General features: G+C 54.7%; 1 protein-coding gene across 5 annotated transcripts in view; it reads right to left on the bottom strand.

Annotated features, from left to right (window-relative positions):
• Positions 1 to 23,250, bottom strand: part of PPP2R2C (protein phosphatase 2 regulatory subunit Bgamma) — a 237,778-nt gene that overhangs the window by 9,610 nt on the left and 204,918 nt on the right. For all 5 annotated transcript variants that reach the window (XM_032254147.1, XM_032254149.1, XM_032254145.1 and 2 more), the window contains 2 exons: positions 18,164 to 18,328; positions 3,228 to 3,397 (listed from right to left, as the gene is read on the bottom strand). In XM_032254147.1, the coding sequence (XP_032110038.1) occupies positions 3,228 to 3,397; positions 18,164 to 18,328 (335 nt within the window). The remainder of the gene's footprint in view (positions 1 to 3,227; positions 3,398 to 18,163; positions 18,329 to 23,250) is intronic.

The following is a 23,250-nucleotide window of genomic DNA, read 5'->3' as shown; positions in this document are numbered from 1 at the left end:
TGCCCTCTGGGTGGGGAAGGGGAGGTAACTGGGTACCATGGAGCCTGTTTTCAACTCCCAGGAGTTGAAATTAACGACTCCAGTGAACACAGATGTGAAGGGTAGAGTGAACGTCAATTTCGTGTGTCCGCTTGGCTGGGCCACCGTACCGATACTCGGTGTTTCTGCGAAAACACTTCGTAGGTGAGGTTAACATTTAAGTCGCTAGACAGTAAAGCAGGCTGCCCTCTGTCATGTGGGGGCTCATCCAATCAGTCGAAGGCCCAGAGAGAACAAAGACAGACCTCCCTGAGGACCAGGGGATTCCGCCAACAGACGCCTGTGGGCTCGCAGTCACTCTCCCCTGGGTCACCAGCCTGCCGGCCTGCTCCGTGGATTTAGGACATGCCACGTGAGCCATTTCCTTCAAGTCTCCCTCTCTTTCCCCGTCCCTCTCCCCATTCTGTTGGTTCTGTTTCTCTGAGCCGTGTGACTAACGAGGTGGTAAGGGGTACGCAGGGAAACAGACAGGCATTAGGGGAAGCAGGATTGGGAGGAGGGGCCTGCTATTCACTGCAGGCAGGGTGGTTAGACAAGGCTATGGGACCACCCCCTGGCCCTGCTCATCCCTCCCGAGCCCTTGTGTCCTCCTGGTGAGGCTCGCCGTCCCCTCGGGCCCCTGAGCTGCAGCCCTACCATGCTGAGGGTCACTGTGTTCCTGACTGGGACCCTTAAGGGTGAGGCCGAGGTTCTTCCTTCTCTCTGGAACCAGGGTCTAGCACTGTGCCAGGCACAGGGTACCAGCTCAGTATGTGTAACGACTAAAATCAAGGGGGACGCATGGCAGCAGATTTTAGTGTTCGTGTCCCACCCCCAGGTCTGCATTTTTGTGTGTCCTCCTTAGTCCCAGCAGCCTTATGATGCACCCGTCCAAACACGCATGCAGTTCTCTCTCCCATGTGCTAAGCATCTCCTGCCCTCTAGTGGCAGGGTGAGGAAGAGCTCCGGAGAAAGACAGTGACTGTCAATCTAACGTGCGCCGCTTGCTGGCTCCATCACAAATTCGTCATTTAACTCAATTGATGGGGAGAATACCGGCCCCACCTCTCAGGACAGCTGGGAGGCTCAGATGAGGCAAAGTATGCTACGGACTTAGCTCAGTGTGGCTATTTAATGCCCGTCCCCAGCCCCTTCAGCCCTGCCTTCCTCAACCATGGAGGTTGTCAAACTACTAATTTTCCCAGCCACTGTCGTGGCTGCCAGGGACTCATTCTAGACAATGAGGTGCAAGAAGTCTTCTGAGAAATATTCTGGGGAAGCTTTTACAATCACCATGAAACACGCAACAGACCCCAGGGATGAAGACTTGCTCATTTCCTCCTATTTCTTGCCTGGAATGTAGGCAGAGTGCTTGGAGGTGAGGCAGCCACTTTGCCACCATGAGGAACCACATATGAAGGTGGAAAACCAACACCCCAATGATGGCAAACTGGGTCACAGAAGGAACCACTGCGGCACTGCTGGGGACATGGAGCCCCCCTACCTTCCTGGACTGCCCTCTCCAGACTCCCTGTGGTGGGAGAAAAACAGCCCAGATTTGTTAAGCACTGCACGCCAGCCAAATACAGTCCTGCTACACACAATTTCTAGCACATCATCAGCTACTAAAAAAATGTTGGTTGTAGTGCTTCTTTTATGTAGTTATTGCTATTCTTCTAGCATCAACAGGTCAGCTGGGCCAGATGCCAAGCACCCAGCTTAGGGTCTCACCCTCCAGAGCAGTCATTCCCCTGCTTCGTGGGGTCCTTCATCAGAATTTGAGGAAGTGGCACCCCCTTCCCCTGAAAATGCCCGTAGAACGCACTGCACGTAGTTTCAGGGGTTCACGGGCCTTCGTTGATCACAGCGATGGACGTGAGTGATCAGCCCAGAGGCCAGAGGGGTTTGGAAATGTTCATTTTCCTGAGCTGCCTCCAGAGGGAACAAGAGAGTTGCTCCTGCAGGCTTGAGCCCGGCTTATCCTGTCCCTCTCCCAGTCTGGGGTCTCTGCCATTCCCACAGGGACAGAGGAGGGCTGAGCCCTGCCTGGGGTGCGCAGTGTGAGGAGGGGGCCTGAGGGAGGAGCTGGGACAGTCGCAGGAACTCAAGTAAACACATGTGGCTGACAAAGGGGCAGTCCCCATAGCCGTCCTTGTGGGTGAGGCTTCCAGGAACACATGTTGTTCCTCTGGAGCCCAGGTCCGATTAGAGCAGCCCACCCTCTGAGCTCTGCACCCGTTCCCATCGGGGTCTGTGCCGCCCAGGACGCCTCCCTACCAGGCCTTGGCAGGGAGGAAAGCGTAGGGCTCTGAATCTGTCACTGACCAGCCGAGAGGCACCATCCTCATCTCCCCACCTCTCAGTGCCTGGGTTCCCTTTCCACCAAATGGGCTGATGGCTCCCACTCACTGGGCAGTAAGAAATGGAGGTGACCGATGTCAAGCACGCAGCACCCCGTGTGAGGAGTGACACCATGAGGAACCAGCTGGGGTTTCTGGTGGGGTGGTGTTTTCCCACCCACATTTACACAACCAGATCCTACTCATCCTTCAAGGTCCAGGACAAATGCCACCTCCTCCAAGAAGCCTCCCTGATCACCCCACCTAATTGGAACCAGCTTTGAAGCCATCCCACATTTCTTTCAAGTCCACATTTTATTTTAAAATCACGAGTTTTATTGTCCACCCCTAACATATCCGGATGGATCATAATAGCAAGATAAATAATACTGTTCAAGAAGGGCCCCGGTTTCACCCTATAGGCTTCTAGGCCTGTGCTGAGGATCTAGAAAGGAAACACGTGCTCAGTTCACCTCTGCGTGCACTGCTTACGGATGCTCAACCCATTCTAATGGCACAGTTCTGATGCTGGCTCTCAGGGAGCAGGGCGGGGGGTGCATGCTCCAATGGGGCCCGGCCTGACGCTCGTATCTGTTCCCACATCTCTCTCCTCCCTGGAATTGAGGCCCCTGGGCCCTGGACTGCAGGCCTTGTTCAGGGACATCCGAAGCTCCTTCTGAGGCAGGTCTGAGCGCCCCTGCCCTCTGCCAAGCTGCGTGTGGGAATGAGCTGCTGAATTTCTCGAGCCTCTCTGTCTTCACCTACAAATTGGGCCTATGAAAGCCTTCCTGGCTGGGAAGGGCCCCTCCATGGCAATCTCAGCATAGGGAAGGAAGACCCAGGGTGGGGGTCCCCTGCTGTGGTGCCCACCTGGTAGGTCTCTATGGGTCTCGCCTCCATGTTCAGATCCCAGACCTTGACCGTAAGGTAATCCCGGGTGAGCATGTAGCGGCCGCTGTGGCTGAACTTCACGTCAGACACGGAGGAGATGATTTCGGAGAAGAAGGAGCGGTTGCTGGGGTCCTCGGGCTCTTCAAAGACTGTGGAGACAGAGAAGCAATGGCCGTCGCTGGGCTGCTCCCACCCACGGGGTTGGCACGGCAGATGACTCTGTTTGGCACCTGGGCTCATACTCTTTGTTCAGTCATTCATTCATTCCTCAAACCCAGAACTATGCACTTACCAGGGAATGAGATTGGTAAGATTCTGTGCTGTGTGGAAATAGCCATTACTATCCCCATTCACAGAAAATGGAGGAGCAGTGGCTAAAACCCATTTGCGGGAAGTAGAAAAGTTCCTTTTTAAAGTTTCCCTTCTTGTTAAAGAATAAGTGTGTTACTAACTTTGTGAAGCCCTATCCTATGTAGCTGTTAGACACGCCATGCTTACAGGCACGTAGTACATTCTATGTCCTTGTACCTTAAGCAAGATACCTGTGCTGGACGTGCTCACAGGCATGTCCCAGCTCTCCACTGCTTTCATCTGTTTAGAAACGCTTTATGCTGTTAGCCAGTCGGGTTTTAGTTTAGATTCTGAGGTGAGGCTCCAGGCAATGGAGATTAGACACAGCAGCACGACCCCAATGCATAAGGGATACATTTGTGTGTTTTCCTTTGTTCCTTGTGCTCTCATGGCACAATGGCTAGCAAGGGTACCCTTCCTGCAGTCTAGAAAGTAAAAATTGCATTGCTGAAAGATCCTTTGTCTCGGCGCTAATTTTTATGGTGGCACCAAGCATCCGTTTCCAACATCTATTTCTAACACCATTCCTGGGGGGTCAGTGCTGTAAGAAAGTGGTGGAGTCAGGATTTGAAGCCAGGTCTGTGCTTGATGTGCTGCCTTCCACTGCCCCCTACTGGTGATGCTGAATGCCAGCTCACAAAGGTGTCCTGACATTCTCGAATGTGCTGGACAATGTCCTCCACCAGTCTGGGCACTGCCTGTGGCTCTGGCACTAACCGGTCCTGGAACCTTGAGCCGGTAGTTATCTCTGTCTGTGGTGTCCTGGGCAGGTGTGGTGAGCCCTGCTCACAATCGGGTTTGGTTTCGCTGCCATGGGGGTTGTAACGAAATTAAATCTGACTGCCACAGAGGAGCTGCGGCCTCCGTGTGCCACCCACTGAGCAGCTCCTATTTCCCTGGCGCAGCTACTCTGCATGGCAAGTTGCTTATCTGGTCCCTAAAGGCAACAGTTTGCTGCCCACCCTGGACAATTGTAGACTGGGACAGAGTGGGCAATGAGGACTCCCCTGGCAGTGTCCCCTCCCCACTGCCCCCATAACCTGGCCTTCCTGAGCTGCAGAGGTTCCCAAAGTGGGATGAGGTCTCTAAGCTCATGTCTGCTGGTGTCTGTCCCACTGGTGGCAGTGGCCTTGGGGCTGGAGCAGGGTGGGGACTAGGACCCCAGTTGGGCCAGGCCAACTCCTTAGGACCTGGGCCACAGAGAGGCCCAGGGAACCATGGGAAGGGGACAGGGTAGAGTTGACAGCCATTCACCAGCCAATCTGGAAGGACCCAAACATATGACAACTGTCCAGCTGTCCCCATGGAAACCGGCCGAGTGGCAGCCTTGCCTGCTGGCCTGCTCTGGTCTATACTCCTGAAACAGGGAAGCGGAGCTGATGGCACCCTGAAGCTCCCAAGAGGCCCCTCCCTGCTGGCCCCTCTCAGCCACAAGGTCTCATGTCCTGCCTCCCAGCCCCTTATCCCCTCATGGGAAACCACATCACCCCACTCTCTCTCCTCTCCAAGGGGGACACTGAACCTGGCCACTGCCTCTCCAAAAATACAACTCCTGTCCAGCCCCGCTCTGCGGGCCCACTGGATGGACCCATTCATTCACTCACTCAATCAACCAATCCAAACTGAGCACCGTCTCTGTGCCAGGCCCTGTTCCAGGCCCCAGGATGACTCAGTGACCAGCATAAAGCCACGGTTCCTGTGCAGCTAACATTCTCCTTGCAGAGACAATCAACTAAGTGGCACCCTGCACTGCCAGTGAGCAGCAAGTGCCGGGGAGGAGGAGCCAGCGGGGAGACAGGTGCTGGGGGCTGGCAGTTGAGGTGGACAGGGCCTCCACGGGAGGTGCCGTTTGATCAAGGTTTGAGTGAAGTGAGGGAGGGATTGGTGGCAATGCCTGGAGAGGGCTGTGCTGGGCGGAAGGGATGGTGCTAGCAAAGGCCCTGAGGCAGGGACGAGTCAAGGGTCATACAAGCAGAGAAAGGAGTGAGCAGGGGGAAGAGGGACGCAAGGGGACGCCCAGGCAGGATCTCATGGGCCACAGTGAGGGGTGAGGAAGTCACCGTTAGGGAAATGGGAGCACTGAGGGTTCAGAGGCAGGGAGGATGACGCCCGAGTCAAGGAGGTGGGGAAGGGCAGGCGGGAGGCTGGAGTCCCCTCCCCATGGAGGAGGGAAGGTCCAGCACCTGGCGGGCCGAGGCTGCAAAGCCAAGGTGTCCCCACCTGATCCCAGCCCACTGCGTACGGGGAGGGGAGGGAAGCTGCTTGCAGGGCAGGAAAAGACTCCCACATTGATGTTCATGCCTCTGGCATTCCCCCAGATCAGAGCAGGCAGGAAGAAGGCCCCCAACCTCTCTCGAGAGCAAAGCCTCCACACACCTGTCTCTGAAGCAGACCCCTGAAGCTCAGGAGCTCAGCGGCTCCATCCTTAGCTCTCCGGCCTTAGCCCCACATCTCTGACCTCGAAGCTGCAGCACTGCGCTCAGCATCCGGAGGGCAGGCGGTCGCTCCTTCCAGTCCTTCCTCAAGACCAGGAAGGCGGGAGGGAGCCTCGTTTATCCACTAGTAGGTTGTGTCATAGTTTGGAATTAGAATACTCTCAGCCTGGCAGGGGTTTAGTTAACAAAACTCAAAACTGACAGTAGGTGCCTCCCTCTTCAGGAGCCCGACCCAACCCTCCGCCTGCCCCCCAGTCCCCAGGCCTGCCTCCCGAGCTCAATCTCCCTCCATCGTTCACAGGGATGCCCTTCTCAGTGGCCTAAGCTTTCCTCTTTCCACAAGGGCACGTTGAAGGGAGGACCAGAAAGAAAACCAGCACCATGAGAAGGGAGTGTGAGGCTGCTCACAGAGGGTGCTGGGCGGGAACAGGCTGCCGGGGTCTGAATCCCTGAGCCCACTGTTGTGTGGCCTTGAATGCCTTCACCTCCCTGAGCCTTGGCCTTGCTCCTCCCTACAACCGGAGCCAGGGGCACTTTTTAGTAAGGGGCGGGAGGAGGGCGCTGCAGTGCAGGCCTGGTACCACCCTGAGTACAGGCAGGGCCACAGGCAGCAAAGATCTTGCAGGGACTGGGCCTGGTGCACGGTGAGCGCGGCAGCCCTACGACTTCCCCTCCTCTCCCTCCCGCTCTCCTTCCCTCTTTCCCTTCCTCCTTCCTTCCCTTTTCCCTCCTTCCCTCCCTCCTGCCATCCCTCCAACCCCTCCCTGCCTTCAGAGGAGGATGGGTGGGCGGGGGTAGTAAAATCTCCTTGGAAGTCACCTTGAGCTTCTAAAACCTCTGCGTACTAATTGGTCATCTCACACAATAACGTTTTGTGCCCCCATAATAACAATGACATTGACATCTTCATTTCTGCAGAGAGAGAGAGATATATATATATATATGTATATTTGTAGTTTTTGTTTGTTAAGCCAAAGAAGGATTGACCACAATTCCTTTCTCTCTGATGCCAACGGTAAAGAAAATCACCAGGGGTGGAGGCTCACGCCTGTAATCCCAGCACTTTGGGAGGCTGAGGTGGGCAGATCATGAGGTCAAGAGATCAGGACCATCCTGGCCAACATGGCGAAAACAAGTCTCTACTAAAAAAAAAAAAACAAAAAACAAAACAAAACAAAAATTAGCTGGGCATGGTGGCACGTGCTGTAATCCCAGCTACTTGGGAGGCTGAGGCAGGAGCATCGCTTGAACCCGGGAGGCAGAGATTGCAGTGAGCTGAGCTCACGATACTGGACTCCAGCCTGGTGCCTGGCAACACAGCAAGACTCTGTCTCAAAAAAAAAAAAAAAAAAGAAAATCACTTTTAACTCTTGATTCCTTAAAGGGATGATGTGCTATCTTTCAGTTGGCATTGGGTAGAGACCTCATGTTTGGGAGAAGCAGGGAGAGGGCTTGAGAGAAGAGGGACCCCAGGTGGCTAAGTGGATGGAAACAAGGAACAGAATCTCAGCGGGACGTGATGGCCCCAGCACCTGTCCAGGTGAGCGCAGGAACTCTGTCTGGCCTCAACTAGGCACTAGGCTTTCTGCTGCTCAGCGAGTGGGGCAGAGGTGAGTAGAAAACTAAGCCAGGGCGGCCTCTCGCAGGCTGACTTCAGAAGTGGCCTCAGTACCCCCCTGCCTGCTCAGGGGTCTCTCAGGCCAAACTCCCCCAAAGCTCGAGGGCTGGTCTAGGTTCCCAGCATGCCTTTCAGGGGCAAGGAGGGTGGCTGCGGGCAGGATCACAGGGCGCATCGCATCGGCACTGGGTGTCCCAGGGCAGAGCAAATGGCCAAGTCTCCTACCAGCCTCCAGGAGGAAAAGCCGCAAAGATCAAAAGCTGAGAGGACAAAGGAATCCATCGGTGGAAACAATGGCAAAGGCGCAGCCCTGCGGGCGTTTCTGAGGGTTTTTAAGGGGACAAGGACCGGAAATGCAAAAGGTAGATGGGAAGGGATATTCGTGAGCCTGAAAAATCATTCCTAAACGTTCCCCTTTTTCTTGTTAGATATGTCGATATAATTTTTGGTATAATCAATTTTTTCCCCCAAAAGATAGTGGAATCTACTATTCCATATCAATCCCTGCCCCCGAGTGCAAACACACACACACACACACACACACGCACACGCATGCATACGCACACGCGCGCACACACATGCACACACACGCGTACACACGCACACTCGCAGCGCTGCACCTCTTCAGAGCATTAACAAGAGATAAGGGGGTCTCCCCTCTAATTGACTGAATCGCTGAGGACATTTCACAGTAATTATTGCTGCCACAAGTTTAAAGAAACACGTCCCAGAGCCCCCGTCACTTGTGATGGGCCCAGTCCCATGTCCACCCACCCCCCTACGCCCCAATTATTTAAAAGCTGGAGAGCTCTCAATCAGCCGAAATCTCCATCCTGTTTCTTTGTAATGATTTTGCATAATTAGGCTCTCGTGGCTCCACCCAGTTCCCTGACAACCACATCCTCCTCTTCCCTGGGTGTTGCATGGTGTTGTGGGCACAATGAGCCCTCCTCACCCCCACCCTGGGCTTAGGCCAAGGTGAAGGGGACCTGGGGAGCCCAACTAAGGCGTGGGGCGGCACTGAGGGACCTGTGAATCAAAGGACACAGAAGGTGAAGCCTGAGAGCCGGTGCCCGCCTTCCTTTCCAGCCTCACACAACCGGTGACACCTGCTTCCGCTAAAGCCTTCCTTGGCTCCCCAGTGCTCGCAGGATCGAGGTTTAAGCTCCCACCTGTAGCTGACCAGCTCCTTCTCAGTGGGTCCCAATCAGCCTGCCGCTGCTGCCTCCCATATGCGAGCTCCCCTCTGCTGCACACCCCTATCCCCTTCCCACTGGGCCCTAGGGCACTCATCCGCTCAGAAGCTCAGGGGTGAGCATCTCCTCAATGTTGAGCCCTAGGCATCTCCCCCACCTCCCCAAGCCCTGCCCTGCCCTGTGCCAAGCAGGGAGCAGAGTGGATCATGCTGTGTGACCTCTGGCAAGCCCCCAGACTTCTCTGAGCCCAGCTTCCCTCATCTGGAGAATGAGTGCAATGGGATCTTCAGAGGTCATGCCTGGAGGCACTGGCCCAGAGCTTGCAGTAACTGCTCAATAAAACCCCGGAGGGATTCCTGGAGTTACTTTTCATACCATTTTTCTCTACCCAAGATCCCATTTTTAGCTGGTCTTTCTTACCAACGCCTATATATCCTTCAGAACCCCAGTCTCACACCCTGCTTTCCATGCATATTGTTCAGGTGCTCTCTAAAGAAACCCAGTGCTCACCCTTTGCTGCCCCCAAGCCACTGGGTACCTTCTTCTGCGGCACTGGCAGGAGGGCAGGGTCCCCTCATGGGGCTGTGAGCTCCCTCAGTCCAGGAGTTCTGCTTGGTCATGAGTCACTGATCACCTTGGCACCCCTGCCTAGCCCGGAACCTGCCTCGTGGCCCCGCCCTGCTCTCTGAGCAGAGAAGCTGGTACTGCTGCCTGCCATCTCTGCTCCAGCCCGTCACTCACATCTTTCTTCTTTCAACCTGATGTGGTTCCACTGCAGTTTCCAGGCCTGGCAGAGAAGCCTCAGCCAGCCTGGAGGTGGCCCCCACACGCCTATGGCACCTGCTCTGTGGCCCTCTTGGTGGCACCTGTGCCCCACTTTCCTCGTTGTCAGTGTGTGGACGACACTCCTCTGGGGATGGGGTGGAGGCTGCTTGGGTTCAGATGGTAGAAATGCATGGGCTTGAGCCAGGTCCTCAGGGACAAGTGCAGCTCAGTGAGGCCTCGGGAGAAACTGAGGGGGTGGGAGGGGCCTGCAGGTGGGGGGAGGTGGGAGAGAGGGGCCCATGGGGTCCTGGGTGGTGACTGCCCTGGGCTGCTCTGGCCTGGCTTCCTCCTGTGATCTGATGAGATACAAGGCCATCTCTGAGGATGGAGTGGCCTGTGCCAGCTGGCCTCACCTCAGGCTGTGCTGCAGGAGGAGCTGGGAGGGTCTGAGCAGCAGAAGGAGGAGGAAGAGGGTTACAGGTCCCAGATCACTCCTGGACACTGGCTTGCTCCTGGGTTCCAGGTGATGCCACTATTTGGGGAGGGGCCTCCTGTGTGGCCTCCTTCCCTACCCCTGAGGCTAAGCACAGTGGGGAGGGTCCAGGGAGTTCCTACAAGGCCACGAGTGGGCACAGTAAGTGCTGATGAAGAGATGACAGGTGTCACTCCCTGCTCAGCGCCATGTGATTGAGCCCCATCAAACAAAATAAAACTCAAGCCCGGCTGTGGTTCCCAGGCCCAGCACACTCTCCCCTTCACCCGTCTGCACTCAAGAGCCCACCCCTACGCCTGTTCCAGCCACACGGGCCCTGATGTCAGCCAGATTCCTCTTGGCCGCTACTGTGGGGTGGGGCATCCCAGCCCCATTCCCAGGCTCTTTCTCATCCAGGGGCACCTCTCCTGACCCCAGAGGAGCAATGCATCAAAGGCTCTTGGTGCCCTTCGTGGAGACCATCCCACTCCAATGCACCTATTTATTATCAGTCCACTTCTGTGGTTCTGCCACGGAGCTCCCCCCGGCAGGAGCCTGTTCTCTGCACAGAGCCTGAAGCCATCCCAGATGCCTCCTTCGTCTCCATTCAATTCAGCAGCAAATCCAGCAACTCTACCTGCCATGGGGTGCGGGCCCAACACTGTCAGCGCCTGCACGGGCCACTCGCTCTGCACACCAGTGTCTCCCACCTGCGGGAACACGCCAGCCCCCAGCCACCCCCACTCCTTCCTCACCCCTGAGCTTATTCTCCACTGGGCAGCCAGGGGGGTCCTGTGAACACATGGCCAGGCTGGCTCAGACGCCCCTGTGGTTCCCGTCCCTGGCAGAGTAAACCCGAAGCTCTTGCCCTGGCCTGTTCAGCCTCCTCTAGCCACACACCTCTCAGATCTCACTTCCTCTCTCTCCCGGCTTTGCTCCTGCCATGCAGCCTCCATATGTAGCCACAGTGCCTTTGCATGGCTGTTCCCAGTGTTGGGGAGCTTTGCCCTGGCTCTGCCCCCAGATAGCTGCTGGGGTTGGACTTCCTGCAGCAGCTCCATTGCTAGAGTGAGCCCTGGGACTTGACCCCACACAGCCTCTCTCAATGAACCCACTCAGGTGGGGCGCGGTGGCTCACGCATGGTTAATCTCAGCATTTTGGAAGGGCTAAGTGGACAGACCACCCGAGGTCAGGAGTTTGAGACCAGCCTGGCCAACACGGGAAACCCCTTCTCTACTAAAAATACAAAAAGCCAGGCTTGGTGGCATGCACCTGTAGTCCCAGCTACTCAGGAGGCTGAGGCAGGAGAACTGCTTGAACCTGGGAGGCAGAGGTTACAGTGAGCCAAGATCACACCATTGCACTCCAGCCTGGGTGACAGAGTGAGACTCCATCTCAAAAAAACAAACAAAAAAACAAAACCGAGCTCACCCACAATTCCAGTAAGAGTTTTAGTTCTCGAGGCTTCTGTGATGAGTAAGGGAGAAAGAGCACAGGCTGAAAGCATGATCCTATCTCAGGCTCTGTCTTGGCTCTACTTAGCTGTGTGACCTTGAGCAAATGTCTTAACCTCTCTGTGCTTCAATGTAGTAGACAACAATGACCCCTATAAGCATCTGTCTACATCCTCCCCCTAGAACCTGTGCATCTGTTACCTCACATGGCAAAAGGGGCTTTGCAGGTGTCATTAAGTGAAGGACCTTGAGGTAGGGAGGTGACCTGGATAATCTAGATGGGCCCAGTGTCATCACAAGGGTGTGTGAAGGAGGGAGAAGGAAGGGGAATGGTGGAAGAAAGAGACAGGATGATGGAAGCAGAGGTTGGGATGATGAGCTGAGGAGCGCAGGCAGCCTCTAGAAGCCTCTGGTAGCTGGAAAAGATAAGGAAATGGCCCCACCCTGCGGCGTCCGGAGACGCAGGCCCGCTGGTGCCTTCATTTCAGCCCTCTGAGTCACAGAACATACACAACTATCTTTTGTGTTGTTCTGAGCTACTGAGCTCGTGGCAATTGCTCCAGCCGGTGGGAAGTGAGTGCACAGCTGACCCTTGACCCTCACACAACGCAGGTTTGAACCTGTGGGTCTCCTGATGTGCGATTTTCCCAGTAAACATACTGAAAACATTTTGGAGATTTGCCACAATTTGAAAAAAACTCAGATGAACCCTGTAGCCTTGGATATAAAACAAAGAAAGAAAAAGTGAGGTATGTCACAAACGCATAAAATACATGTAGGCTTTTACAGCAGGGTTTTAAACGTCCATGGGCTGTTGATGTTATGGTAACGCTCCCGCCGACAGCAGCAGGATTTTAGGAGTGAGGTTCTGGGGGAGTCAAAAGCCAAGCGTGGATTCTCAACTGCGTTCAGGAGCTGTCTGCACCCCTAACCCCCACATCGTTCCAGGGCCAAGTGTATTCAATTTCCTGGTCTGTAGGATGAATACTGTAACACCCCCATCATGGGTGCTGAGGATTTAATGAGATGGAAACCTGAAACCGCATGTGAGTGCACCAAGTGTGCAGGGAATGAGCTGAAGTTATTATTTCACCCAAAACCGGGCCCAGGACATCGATGGGGTCCCATGAAGGCTCTCGGACGCCATCACCCCCTCTTCTAAGAACTCCGGTGTTCCAGGCGTGGCCCTTTCTTTCGGCAGGCTCTGTGCTGTCACAAGCAGAAGTGACTGTCTATTTTGAGGACTCATATATGGCTGTTTCCATGGTTACCCTGTCACCCTGCCAAGCAGACACAGGACCAGGATTTCTAGTGCTTTGGAGAAAGGTGGGAAGCTTCGGAGGGAACAGAGTGGCCTGCATTCTCCCAGCTCTGCCTTGATGGAGGGAGGGGTCCAGGGAAGTCACAGAGCTTCTCAGACCCTCGGTCTCCTCATCTGTCCAATGGCAGAAACGAGCACCTTCCTGCATCCAGGACGATCTTCATTCACGGTCTGATTCTGTTAAGAAAACGATGCTGTGGGCGCATCTCTGGGGTGTCACTATCAGCCACTCCCTGAGTTGTAAGCAGTAACTGGATACATGGATGGAAGTGGGGGATGAAGAACTAATCGTAATCCCCAAATCTCTTTTTAAAAACTAGCTCAAGTAACAGCCATTTCTGTTCAGATTCAAAACAGCCACCACCTGCTAATTGGAAAGCAGCTGTGTGCTTGATTTCCCATGAGCGCCACAGAGCAAACACGGCCTGGACACGGCAGGCAGAGGGACAGACACTTCAGCCACTCACCCCGCCGGGTAGCAGATTCAATTGAGGAGAAATGGAAGCTGTGAAAGCATGTGAAACACTGTGCCACAGGCCGGGCACGGTGGCTCACGCCTGTAATCCCAGCACTGTGGGAGGCCACGGCGGGCAGATCATGAGGTCAAGAGTTCAAGACCATCCTGGCCAACATGGTGAAACCCTGTCTCTGCTAAAAATTTAAAAAATTAGCTGGGTGTGGTGGTGTGTGCCTGTAATCCCAGCTACTCGGGAGGCTGAGGCAAGAGAATCGCTTGAACCAGGGGGTCAGAGGTTGCAGTGAGTGGAGATCGCAACCCTGCACTCCAGCCTGGCAACAGAACAAGACTCTGTCTCAAAAAACAAACAAAAAAACTGCTGCACAGCCTTTTTGCTGGCATGGAGAAAGTTCCTGTAAAGGATATTGAGTTTGAGAATGAAAAACATTCTAGAAAGATTTTAAATAAAACTCCCATATATCAATAATCAAAAGAGAAATTAAGCTGGTTGTTTAAAAGTTTTTCTTCTCTTAGCTGGGTGTGGTGGCTCATGCCTATAATCCCAGCACTTTGGGAGGTCAAGGTGGGTGGATCACTGGAGGCCAGGAGTTCGAGACTAGCCTGGCCAACACAGTGAAACCCTGTCTTTACTAAAAATACAAAAAAATTAGCCAGGCATAGTGGCACACACCTGTAATCTCAGCTACTCCAGAGGCTGAGGTGAGAGAATCCCTTGAACCCGGGAGGCGGAGGCTGTAGTGAGCCAAGATCATGTCAAGGCGATGGAGCCAGACTCTGTCAAAAAAAAAAAAAACTCTTCTCTCCCTCAAAAAAGGATGCCAAATAGATTACATCAACTGCTCCAGAAAAAGAAGGAAAAAGCTGCCCAGCTCGTTTTAGGAGAGCTGAATAATCTTAAAATTGGGCAAAGAAAGTATAGGAAAAGAAAATTCAAGACCAACTTCACCAATGGAGGTGTGTACAAAAACCTTACATAAAACCTCAGTAAATCGCAGGCGGTCTCACCCTGCTTACAGACCTGGGATCGCTGCAGGGGCAAAAGCCCCAGACATCAGCATGCTGCCAACCTCCCAGGTGAGTCACTGGGCACAGCCAACAGGCCCTTGGGGATTTCTCAGCAAGGACTTGGCCCCAAGGTCACCCAGGTACCATCAAAAGTCCTCAGTGGCGGGGAAGACACCATGTCCCTCTCTCTGCACCTCGGCCTGCCAGAGCCTTCCTGGAACCTCAGTGCAATCCGGAGTGGGGCGGAATCTGCCGAGGCCCCTAAGCTAATGTTCGCTGCAGCCCTGGGAGCTGGGGGCGAGAATGACATTGGATTGAGTCATCAAAAATAGTCATATTTCTCTCACTCTTGAGTTCGTGGGCTGAGTCACACGAGGCTCATAACACCACCAGGCATATGAAATTACGTGGCTGGAATGGATGCGTCTGTGCTTGGACTCATGAAATGTGCAAGGTATATGTGACAGCTGCTTCTGCCCTGGGGAACCGGATAGCCCAGGTTTCGGGAGCCAGGGGGCGTCTGACCACCCCCTCCAGCCCACTGAAGAATGTCACACAAACATCAAGGGGTGCACAAAACTGTCCCATGCCCGTCTCTGTACCCCCTAAATTCTACCCTTCTTGCACACACATGTGTTTTCTGATTCAAAGTTCAAATCCATCCTTAAAATAAAAATACACAGAAAAATAAAAAGAAAATATCCAATCAATTTTTTATAGCTCACCACTCAGGGACAACTCAGTGTATTTCTTTCCAGAGTTTTCTCTGTTTCCATGTTTCTGGTGATCATGGCCTTATTTTGTCACCCCCTAAATCTTTCGACACAATCATTTCCCCATGGCATTAAAAAATCTTCTACAACAATCGTTGACAAGACCAAACATATTCTCTTACACAGATGTCATCACTGTCGACATCGTTTTCTCAGCATTTTAAACGGCTTGCTTACAATTTTTCTTCTCTTCCTCAAAAGGACGCCGAATAGATTTGCACACAAGTTTTCCTAATACTTCAAAAAGCAGATATAGTACACCGACCATTCCAGAAAAAGAAACAAAAAGCTGCCTAGCTCATCTTAGAAGAGTTGAATAATCTTAGCATTTAAGATTAGGGTGTTGAGGATGCTTCTGGATTTCCACCCCTATAAACAAGGGGGTGCCAAGAAGCCCCATCCTCCTTCCCACAGGACTCACACTGGGTCATGGGTGGACCAGGAGCAGGAAGAATCCCCTCTCTTCCCCAATATTCTCCCATGCCATTCTGACCCAGAGCTGCACAAAGGCACAGCTGGGGGCACATGTGGCCTGAGTCGGTGGGCGGGAGGCGTAGGTGGTGGGGGCAGTGCCCTGCTGTGGACAGTGGCACGGGCCCCAGCAACGGCCGCGTCCTCATCCCTGGCACCTGTGACTGTGCCTTACTAAATAGCAAAGGCAAATTCAAGTCGAAGATGAAATTAAGGCTGCAGTTCAGCTGGTCTTAGATGGGGAAGGCATCCTGGATCATCTAGCGGGTGGGGGATAAGGGTCTTTACACGGAAAGACAGACAGGAGGGCAGAGTCCTGAGAGAGGCTTGGCTGCTGCGGGCTTGGGGAATGGAGGGAGGGGCCACGTGCCAGAAGCTGGAAGAGGCAGAGCCTTGAGAAGGCACCAGCCCCCCACACCTGCATTCTGGCCAGGGAGTCAGGTATGGGGCGCTGACTGAGACAATACATGTGTCCTGTGTTAAGCCACCAAGTGTGTGGTCCTCTGTTTCGGTGCATAAGAAACGGACGTAGCCCCAGGCTCCCTGCACCCGGCGCATCTCTGCTAGCCTCTGGCTTCCCATCTGTCCCATCTGTCCATGGGCCACAAACTCCAAACCTAAATCCAAGGGGCACTGCTGCCTGGACGTCTGGCTGCCTACTCCACCCCTTTCCTTGAAGCCCAATACGGGCCTCAGGCTCGTGGGTCTAAAACCTGCCTGCTGGGCTGCGGCAAGCCCTCTTCCCAGGCCACAGCCCCACCTTCCCCCATAGCTCACACCAAATCCCAGAGTCACGCCCCATGTGGCAAAGCTCCACCTCCAAGCAACATCCCCAGGGGGCAGCCAGGTGAGCCCTGCCCCAGCCCCTGACCCCCTTCCCCACTCCGGGGTCATCACTTCTTCCTGCAGACCCTGCAGGGACCTCTGACGCCTGCTCCCCTGGGGATCCTCTGCGGCTTCTCCTCCTCCTCAAGCCCCAGTCTCATCACAACCCACAGCTTCTCCTTCTCAGCTCACCCAGAACCCAGAACTAAACCCAGTCCTTCCCTTGACCTACAGGCAGTCTGGAGTCACAGCCACTGCAGTGCCCTCCTTCTAGGACATTCTTCGCCAGCGATCTGCACCGCTCACCCCCTCAGCGTATCTGTTCCACTGTGGTCTCTTCAGGGAGACCCTCCCTGACCCCCTCTGTCCCTGCACCTGACTTTGTGGGTGTTGCTGCCATCACTCACCACGTCCCGACATGCGTCACCAAGGTGTGTGTTCACTGCCTGTCTCTCCGGCAGACACCAGCTCCCAAGGGTGAGCCTCTGCTGCACACCCATGCCGAGAATAGGCGCCTACTGAATGCCTGGATGGTGCAGTGTGACACACAGAGCGTGGACAAACCCAGAGGAGATGAGGGGTGGATGTGGGGGACAGGACTTGGCCAAGGAAGGAGGTGGAAGCTGGAGGTTTTGGGGGGCCCTGAGCATGAGTCCTGGGGCTGGTGTGCACCCTGTCTCTGACTGCCCAGCAAAACTGGGCTCCCTAAGGAAAGAGTGTGGCCCTGTCACTCCCAACCAGCCCTCTGCCACCTGCACCCAGGCTTCTGTAAGCCTCCTCCAGGCTTTATCCAACAAGTGGTCATTTCCAGACACTACTGTAGGCACTGGGGACAGGGAGAGCAACCAGATAAACAAAGTCCCTACGCTCTGCCTGGGGGACACTCCCTGCCTGCCTGGCCCCCTCCCAGCCCCCCAGGGTTGTCTGGGAAAGAGGGTGCTGTGGTCTGATCCTGTGCCTTCAGCGGCCTCTGGGACGGCAGTGGCAGTGTGCAGCCCATGGCCACAACCCAGCGCCAGGCAGCCCAGCCCCGCCACTGTGGAATTTGGGTGACCTTGGGCCAATCCCTGGTGCTTCTGTTTCCTCTTTGGAACAGTGCCCCCCAGGGCTTGTGTGAAGATTTGATGAGATCACAGGGAAAGCCCTTAGCGGGGCCGGGCTCAGCGTGAGTGTTAATGTAAGCTGTTGTGCTGGGGACTGCTGTGTCAGAACATCCCCTGAACTCGTTCAGCCCCACACCTCCGCGGACACCCCTGTGGAATCCCCAGCAGGCCCTGCGGTGGGATCCAGGATGAGGGGATGTGTTACAGACCCTGCTCCCAAGGAGGGAGAGGAGAGGGTGCGGCCCACAGCAACTTTGCCGGTGTGGCCTGTTACAGAAGAGAGGGAAACTTTGGGGGCCCTGGGGCCACAGAGGAGGGCCGTGATCCAATGTGGGGGTCCAGGAAGGCCTCCTAGAGGAGGTGACATCTACGTTTGGTGCCTCCTTACCTTCCGGTTGCCCTTACCGTCGTCCTAGAGGCCTGAACCCTAGAAGCTAGGCTGTTCCTGGCTGTGCAGGGACACTGGGGTGCAGTCAGCGCTGAAGCAGCACTGGGCCCACCCACTTTGGCCAGCCCAGGGCATGCTCACCCCACACCCAGCACCACTGCAGCGGCTGCACCAGAACAGGACATCCACGCCTGCACACCCGCCTGCCTGCTGCACAGCCCCCACCCCCCACCCCCCACCCCCAGGCATAGGCACTTACGCTTGGAATGCTTGTCACACAGGGCAGCCGCCCGCATGTCGCAGAGCCGCAGGGAGCCCTTGCTGCTGCTGTAGACGAAGAGGTTGCAATGGTGCGGGTGGAACTCAGATGCTGTGATCACCTCCGTGAGGTCCTCCATGTTGGCTGGCTTGATGTCCACAATGTCTGGGGGGTGTGGTCAAGGAAGAGGCAGTGAAGGGTGCCCTCGATGCTTCGCCTCCCCGAGGCTTCCGACACCTCTCCCAGGCAAAGCCGTCTACCCTCACGTCTGAACTGCCTCCGTTCCTGAGACCCTCAAATGCACCCCAGCTGAGTGTCCCCTTAAGCTGCAGATCCGCATGGTGAACTGCCTGCTGACCACCCCTTCTAAGTGCCTGTCACTGTCCCCATCAAGCTGGACCCACCGCTTCCCTCCTGACCTGCCACCCCCACCTGCACCCCACCCCAGTGAGGGTGCATCAGCTCCAGCCACACACGGCTCTGACCTGGGGAGACCCTCTCCTCTGCCCACGTCCCCCTGGTGGCTGCCAAGCAGAAGAAAAGGAGCATGTATTGTGTGCCTACTGCACGCTGGGCAGTGGATGCTCTTGGTGAACCATTTCAAGTCTTCCTGATCCCTCTTCAAATTGTGTCTGGAACCGAGTCTGTGGGCATCTGGGGGCTCCCCGACCTGCCCCCAGCAGCACTCCCCTTCTGTCCACAGTATGGAGTTTCTCCTTTGGGCAAAGGTTCTAGTGAGTTTCTGGGTCGGCCCCACCTCAGCTCCGATCTGTGCCCTCCAGCCCCTAGGACTTGGAATACTGAAAACGCTGGTATACAGCTTGGTCACCCCTGCTGGGGTGGGTGGTGCAGAAAGAAGAGGCTTCTATCTTCTGCCAGGACAAGGGGAAATCCTGGGGCTTGAGGGTGGGGCAGACAGTGGAAAGAGTACAGAGAAAAATCTGGTGATGCCATTGGAATCCTGGATCAAGCTGCACCTGAAGCCATTCCCCTAGAGTGTTAAATATGGGAGCCAATAAATGTCCATTTTTTGTTTGGAGTCAAGAACTTTGCTGCTTGCAAAGGCAGTATCCCTGACTGTTATACTGGAGCACAGAGAAGGTGAGCAACTTGTCGGGGGTAACCCAGTTGTGAGTGATACGCCTGGATTCAGCCTCGTGACCTCCCCGGCCTCAGCACCTTCTCTTTTCCTGTCCCTTGCCTGCTGCCCAGCAGCAGATCAGAAGCCCTTGGGGCATGCAAGGGCTGGCCCACCCGAGCCTCTATTGGGCTTTCCAGCTTCAGAGACCACAGTCACCCTGCCAGAAAGGTCCTCTCCCCTCTTATAGCCACGGCCTCAGGCTCCAGTCTCCTCGGCCTCACATGGGGCTTTGCACAGTCTGTGTCCTCTGACTCTTCAGGCGCATGTGAGCCCTGGAGTAGGAAGGTCAGGGGTTTGAATCCCAGCTCTCTCACCTCCTGGCTGTGAACGAGGAGCCTGAACGAGTTCCGTGCTCTCCATACCTCAGCTTCCTCATCTGTGAAATGAGTCAGCAGCATAACCTCATCATTTTGCTGTGAAGATCATCAGAGCCCTTCACACACTGCCTGATGCATTGCAAAGCTCAGTGAATGTCAGTTGCCATTATTATTCTTTTCTATCTGGAAAATACCGATTGAAACTCTGAAATTCATCTGCCCTCCCTCTTCCTCCTCCCCAAGCTGCTGCCTCTCTCAATAAGAAAGCAGTATTTTCTGACCTCTCTAAACACAAGGGTTTACAAAATGCCAAGAAACAATGGCTGATCTGTGCGTCAGAAAGCACCCACAGGGGTCTCTGTGCTCGCGCTCAAATCTTGCTTCCTGGAAGCACATCATTAACCAGAAACTGAGAATCACGTAAAAATAGAAAGAGAGGGAAAAATGAGCTAAGTCATCACCACCTGGCTGGTTTCCCAGGAAACTACAGTTTTCCGGTATGAAAAGAAGCAGAGATTAAATAATGAAAGATGATACTGAAGGCCAAGCGAGAAAAGAGCTCCTCCCACACTGACTTCACCAACGTCTGCCCGGCAGCCCAGCCTTCATGGGCCCTGTGTGTCCATGGCTTTCCAGGACACACTACCCGTTCACGGTGGGTCTCAAGTCCTTACTGAACTTTCCTAGAATGGGATCCAGAGAAAAAGTGCAGCCACTGATGAAGTGTCATGCACATGAGTGTGATGGCCCGTGGACAATGCTGTGCACTAGAGTCAGGGCAGACGGGGACTGCATTCTCTCTGAGACCTCGAGACACACAGAAGCCATGGGAAGCTTGGTGGCAACAGAAGAGCCGGGGAATGCAGGTCCCATGTGAGTTCTGCTTGTGTCATCAGGACCCTCATTCCTGCTGTATTTTCTGGGGTTACAGCTCATGGGGCACAGCGGGTGGAGGAGCATTCGGTGGGATGAAACCAAATGCTGATGCACGGGGTTCCCTGAACATTCCAGGCTCTCTCCCAGGGAAGACCTCTCTCCCAGTCTTTCAGAACTCAGAGTGGCCAGTGGCTTGTTGCTTCTGCCAATGAATAGACAAAAGTGAGGTATGTTGATTCCAGGCTGAAGTTTTAAGAACCAGGACGTGGTGTGCTGTGACGCTCTTCCCTCTGCAGTGAGACCTCACCCAAGCCAGCCTGTTATGGGCACATTTGCAGCGTAAGGGGGAAATGCACCTGGGTGTTTGAAGCCTTGGGGACCTTCAGGTTGTTTTCCACCACTGCATAACCTGGCCCTCCTGACAGGTTCTGTGTCCCCCGAAACGTGCTTTCCTTCCCACCTGGGGATGCTTTAGAACTTTTCAAAGTATGCAGGAGGCCGGGTGTCATGGCTCACACCTGTAATCCCAGAACATTGGGAGGCCAAGGCAGGTGAGTAACCTGAGCTCAGGAGTTCAAGACCAGCCTGACCAACACGAAAAACCCCATCTCTACTAAAAACACACAAAAACTAGGTGGGCGTGGTGGCACGTGTCTGTAATCCCAGCTAGTTGGGAGGCTGAGGCAGGAGAATCGCTTGACCCAGGAGGCAGAGGTTGTGGTGAGCCAAGATCGAGCCACTGCACTCCAGCCAGGGTGACAGAAAGAGAGAGACTCCATCTCATAAATAAATAAATAAATAAATAAATAAATAAAAGTACACAGGTTCCATTACATCTGTAGCCCTGTGGCAAACACACCAGAACCACAGCAACCCAGGGCCGGCTGATGGGCACGGATACTCAATCGAGCCCCCCGCGTGTAGGCGAGGTAGGAGAGTCCTCAAAGGCAAAGGGATCAAGGGCCTGGCATTAGGGAGACAAAGTACCCCAAACCTGGTCCCACCAACAGCCCAGGACCATGGGGGAGCCATCATGGGGAACTCTCTCCTGCTGTTTCTGTCTTTGGATAGAGTGGATGCTGTGACACTGTCATGTGAGGCACAGCCCCTGGCAGACGAGCGAAATCACTGTCACAGTGAATGCAGCAGGGACCCCACAGCAGGAGCTCTCTGAAGAGGCAAGCAGTCCCAAGCCTCTGAATCCCAGGGCCCAGAGCCGTGCCGAGAACCTCTGGGCAGCACGGCACCCTCTGGGGCGTGGGCACCTGGCTGGGTCTATCGTCACCCAGACCCTGGGACCGTCTCTCCAAGACTTTGGCTCAGGTGGCCATAGGACCCACCTGGGCCTGCAGCCCAGCCCTTTGCAAAAGGAATTAATTACCTAGCGGGGTGGTCCCTGTTGGCGCTCCCTCCATCCATCATAACACAGGGACCTGAAGACCGACTCCTGACAAGGAGGTGGCTGTGGAGAAGCCTCCAGGTCACAAAAATTATGCCCCAAACTCAGCTACTGTGAACACTCCTTTCTGCCTCACACCGTGGCCTCTGTGTGTGGACTCTGAAGCATGAGGCCCAGTGACCACATTCGGTGGCTTTCACTTTGGCAGGACCAGCACCAGGTCAGAAGCCGGGTCCCCAGCTGGGCATCTGGTCTTGGCTGTCACTGGAACATTGTTTCCATTCGGCAAGGTTTGGTTTCCCCATCTGCAAAATGAGGGTCTGGGCCCTTTCCTTTCCAGGACTAACCCCAGGTGGCCCCACCCTGTTTCATGAGAGCTGCCTAAATCCCACTTGAAAAACTGCTTCACAAGGTTTGTTTCAGGACTGGCCTCCCTTGGGAATGAGCATAATTGGGCTCATTTAAGAGTCGCCCTTCCCCTGGCAAAGCTGCTTGCATTATTCATCTTCTGTTTTCCCATCTAATTCCACTCCAGCTGTCTGCTGGGCGTTGTCTAACTTGCAGCCACACTGTAGCAGCTAAGAGGCATTTTCCCTGCAAGAAAAGTTTGTCAGACACAGGTAGGAATCCCAGAGAGAGGAGTAAGTTACACGGAGGGGACCAAAGGGAGAGAAGGAAATACCGTTCTTCAATTCCATACGCCTCAACTGAGCATAGGTTACTTTCCTCCACTGTGGTGGGTTGAAGAGCAGCCCCCACAAGTACGTTAGGGTAGTATGTGTCTGTAACGACCTAACCCCCAGAGACTGTGGGGTGTGTTCTCATTTGGGAAAAGGGTTTGCAGATGTAATTAAAGATCTTGAGATGAGATCACCCTGGATTACCCAGGTGGGCCCTAAATGCAAGGACAGGTGACCTCCTAAGAGAAGGGCGAGGAGACAGCAGAGGAGAAGGCCACGTGGAGACGAGCTGGAGCCATGAGGCTGCAGGAACATCTGGAGCCCTGCAGGTGGAGGAGAAGAGGAAGGCTCCTCCCTAGATCCTTCAGAGACAGCAGGGGCCTGCCAACACCTGGATTTAGAGCTTGTGACATCCATGATAGTGAGAATATGTCTGTTGTTTGAAACCATTAAGTTTATGGCAACTTGTTACAGCAGCCACAGGTTGCTAATCCACTCAAGGTGCCTCCTGAGAGTTAGGAAGCAAGGGCAGACGCAATGCCAGTGCCCGGGATGCCTGCACAGCCCCCCACACTGACAGCCCCCCACACCGACAGCCCCCCCACGCCGACAGCCCCCCACCGACAGCCCCCCCACACCGACAGCCCCCCCACACCGACAGCCCCCCCCCACAC

This window comes from Sapajus apella, unplaced genomic scaffold, assembly GCF_009761245.1.
Source record: "Sapajus apella isolate SASKATOON/1434 unplaced genomic scaffold, GSC_monkey_1.0 scaffold85, whole genome shotgun sequence".
Taxonomy (NCBI): domain Eukaryota; kingdom Metazoa; phylum Chordata; class Mammalia; order Primates; family Cebidae; genus Sapajus; species Sapajus apella.
Note: the sequence above shows the minus strand (reverse complement) of the source record. Positions and strands in the feature narration are given on the sequence as shown.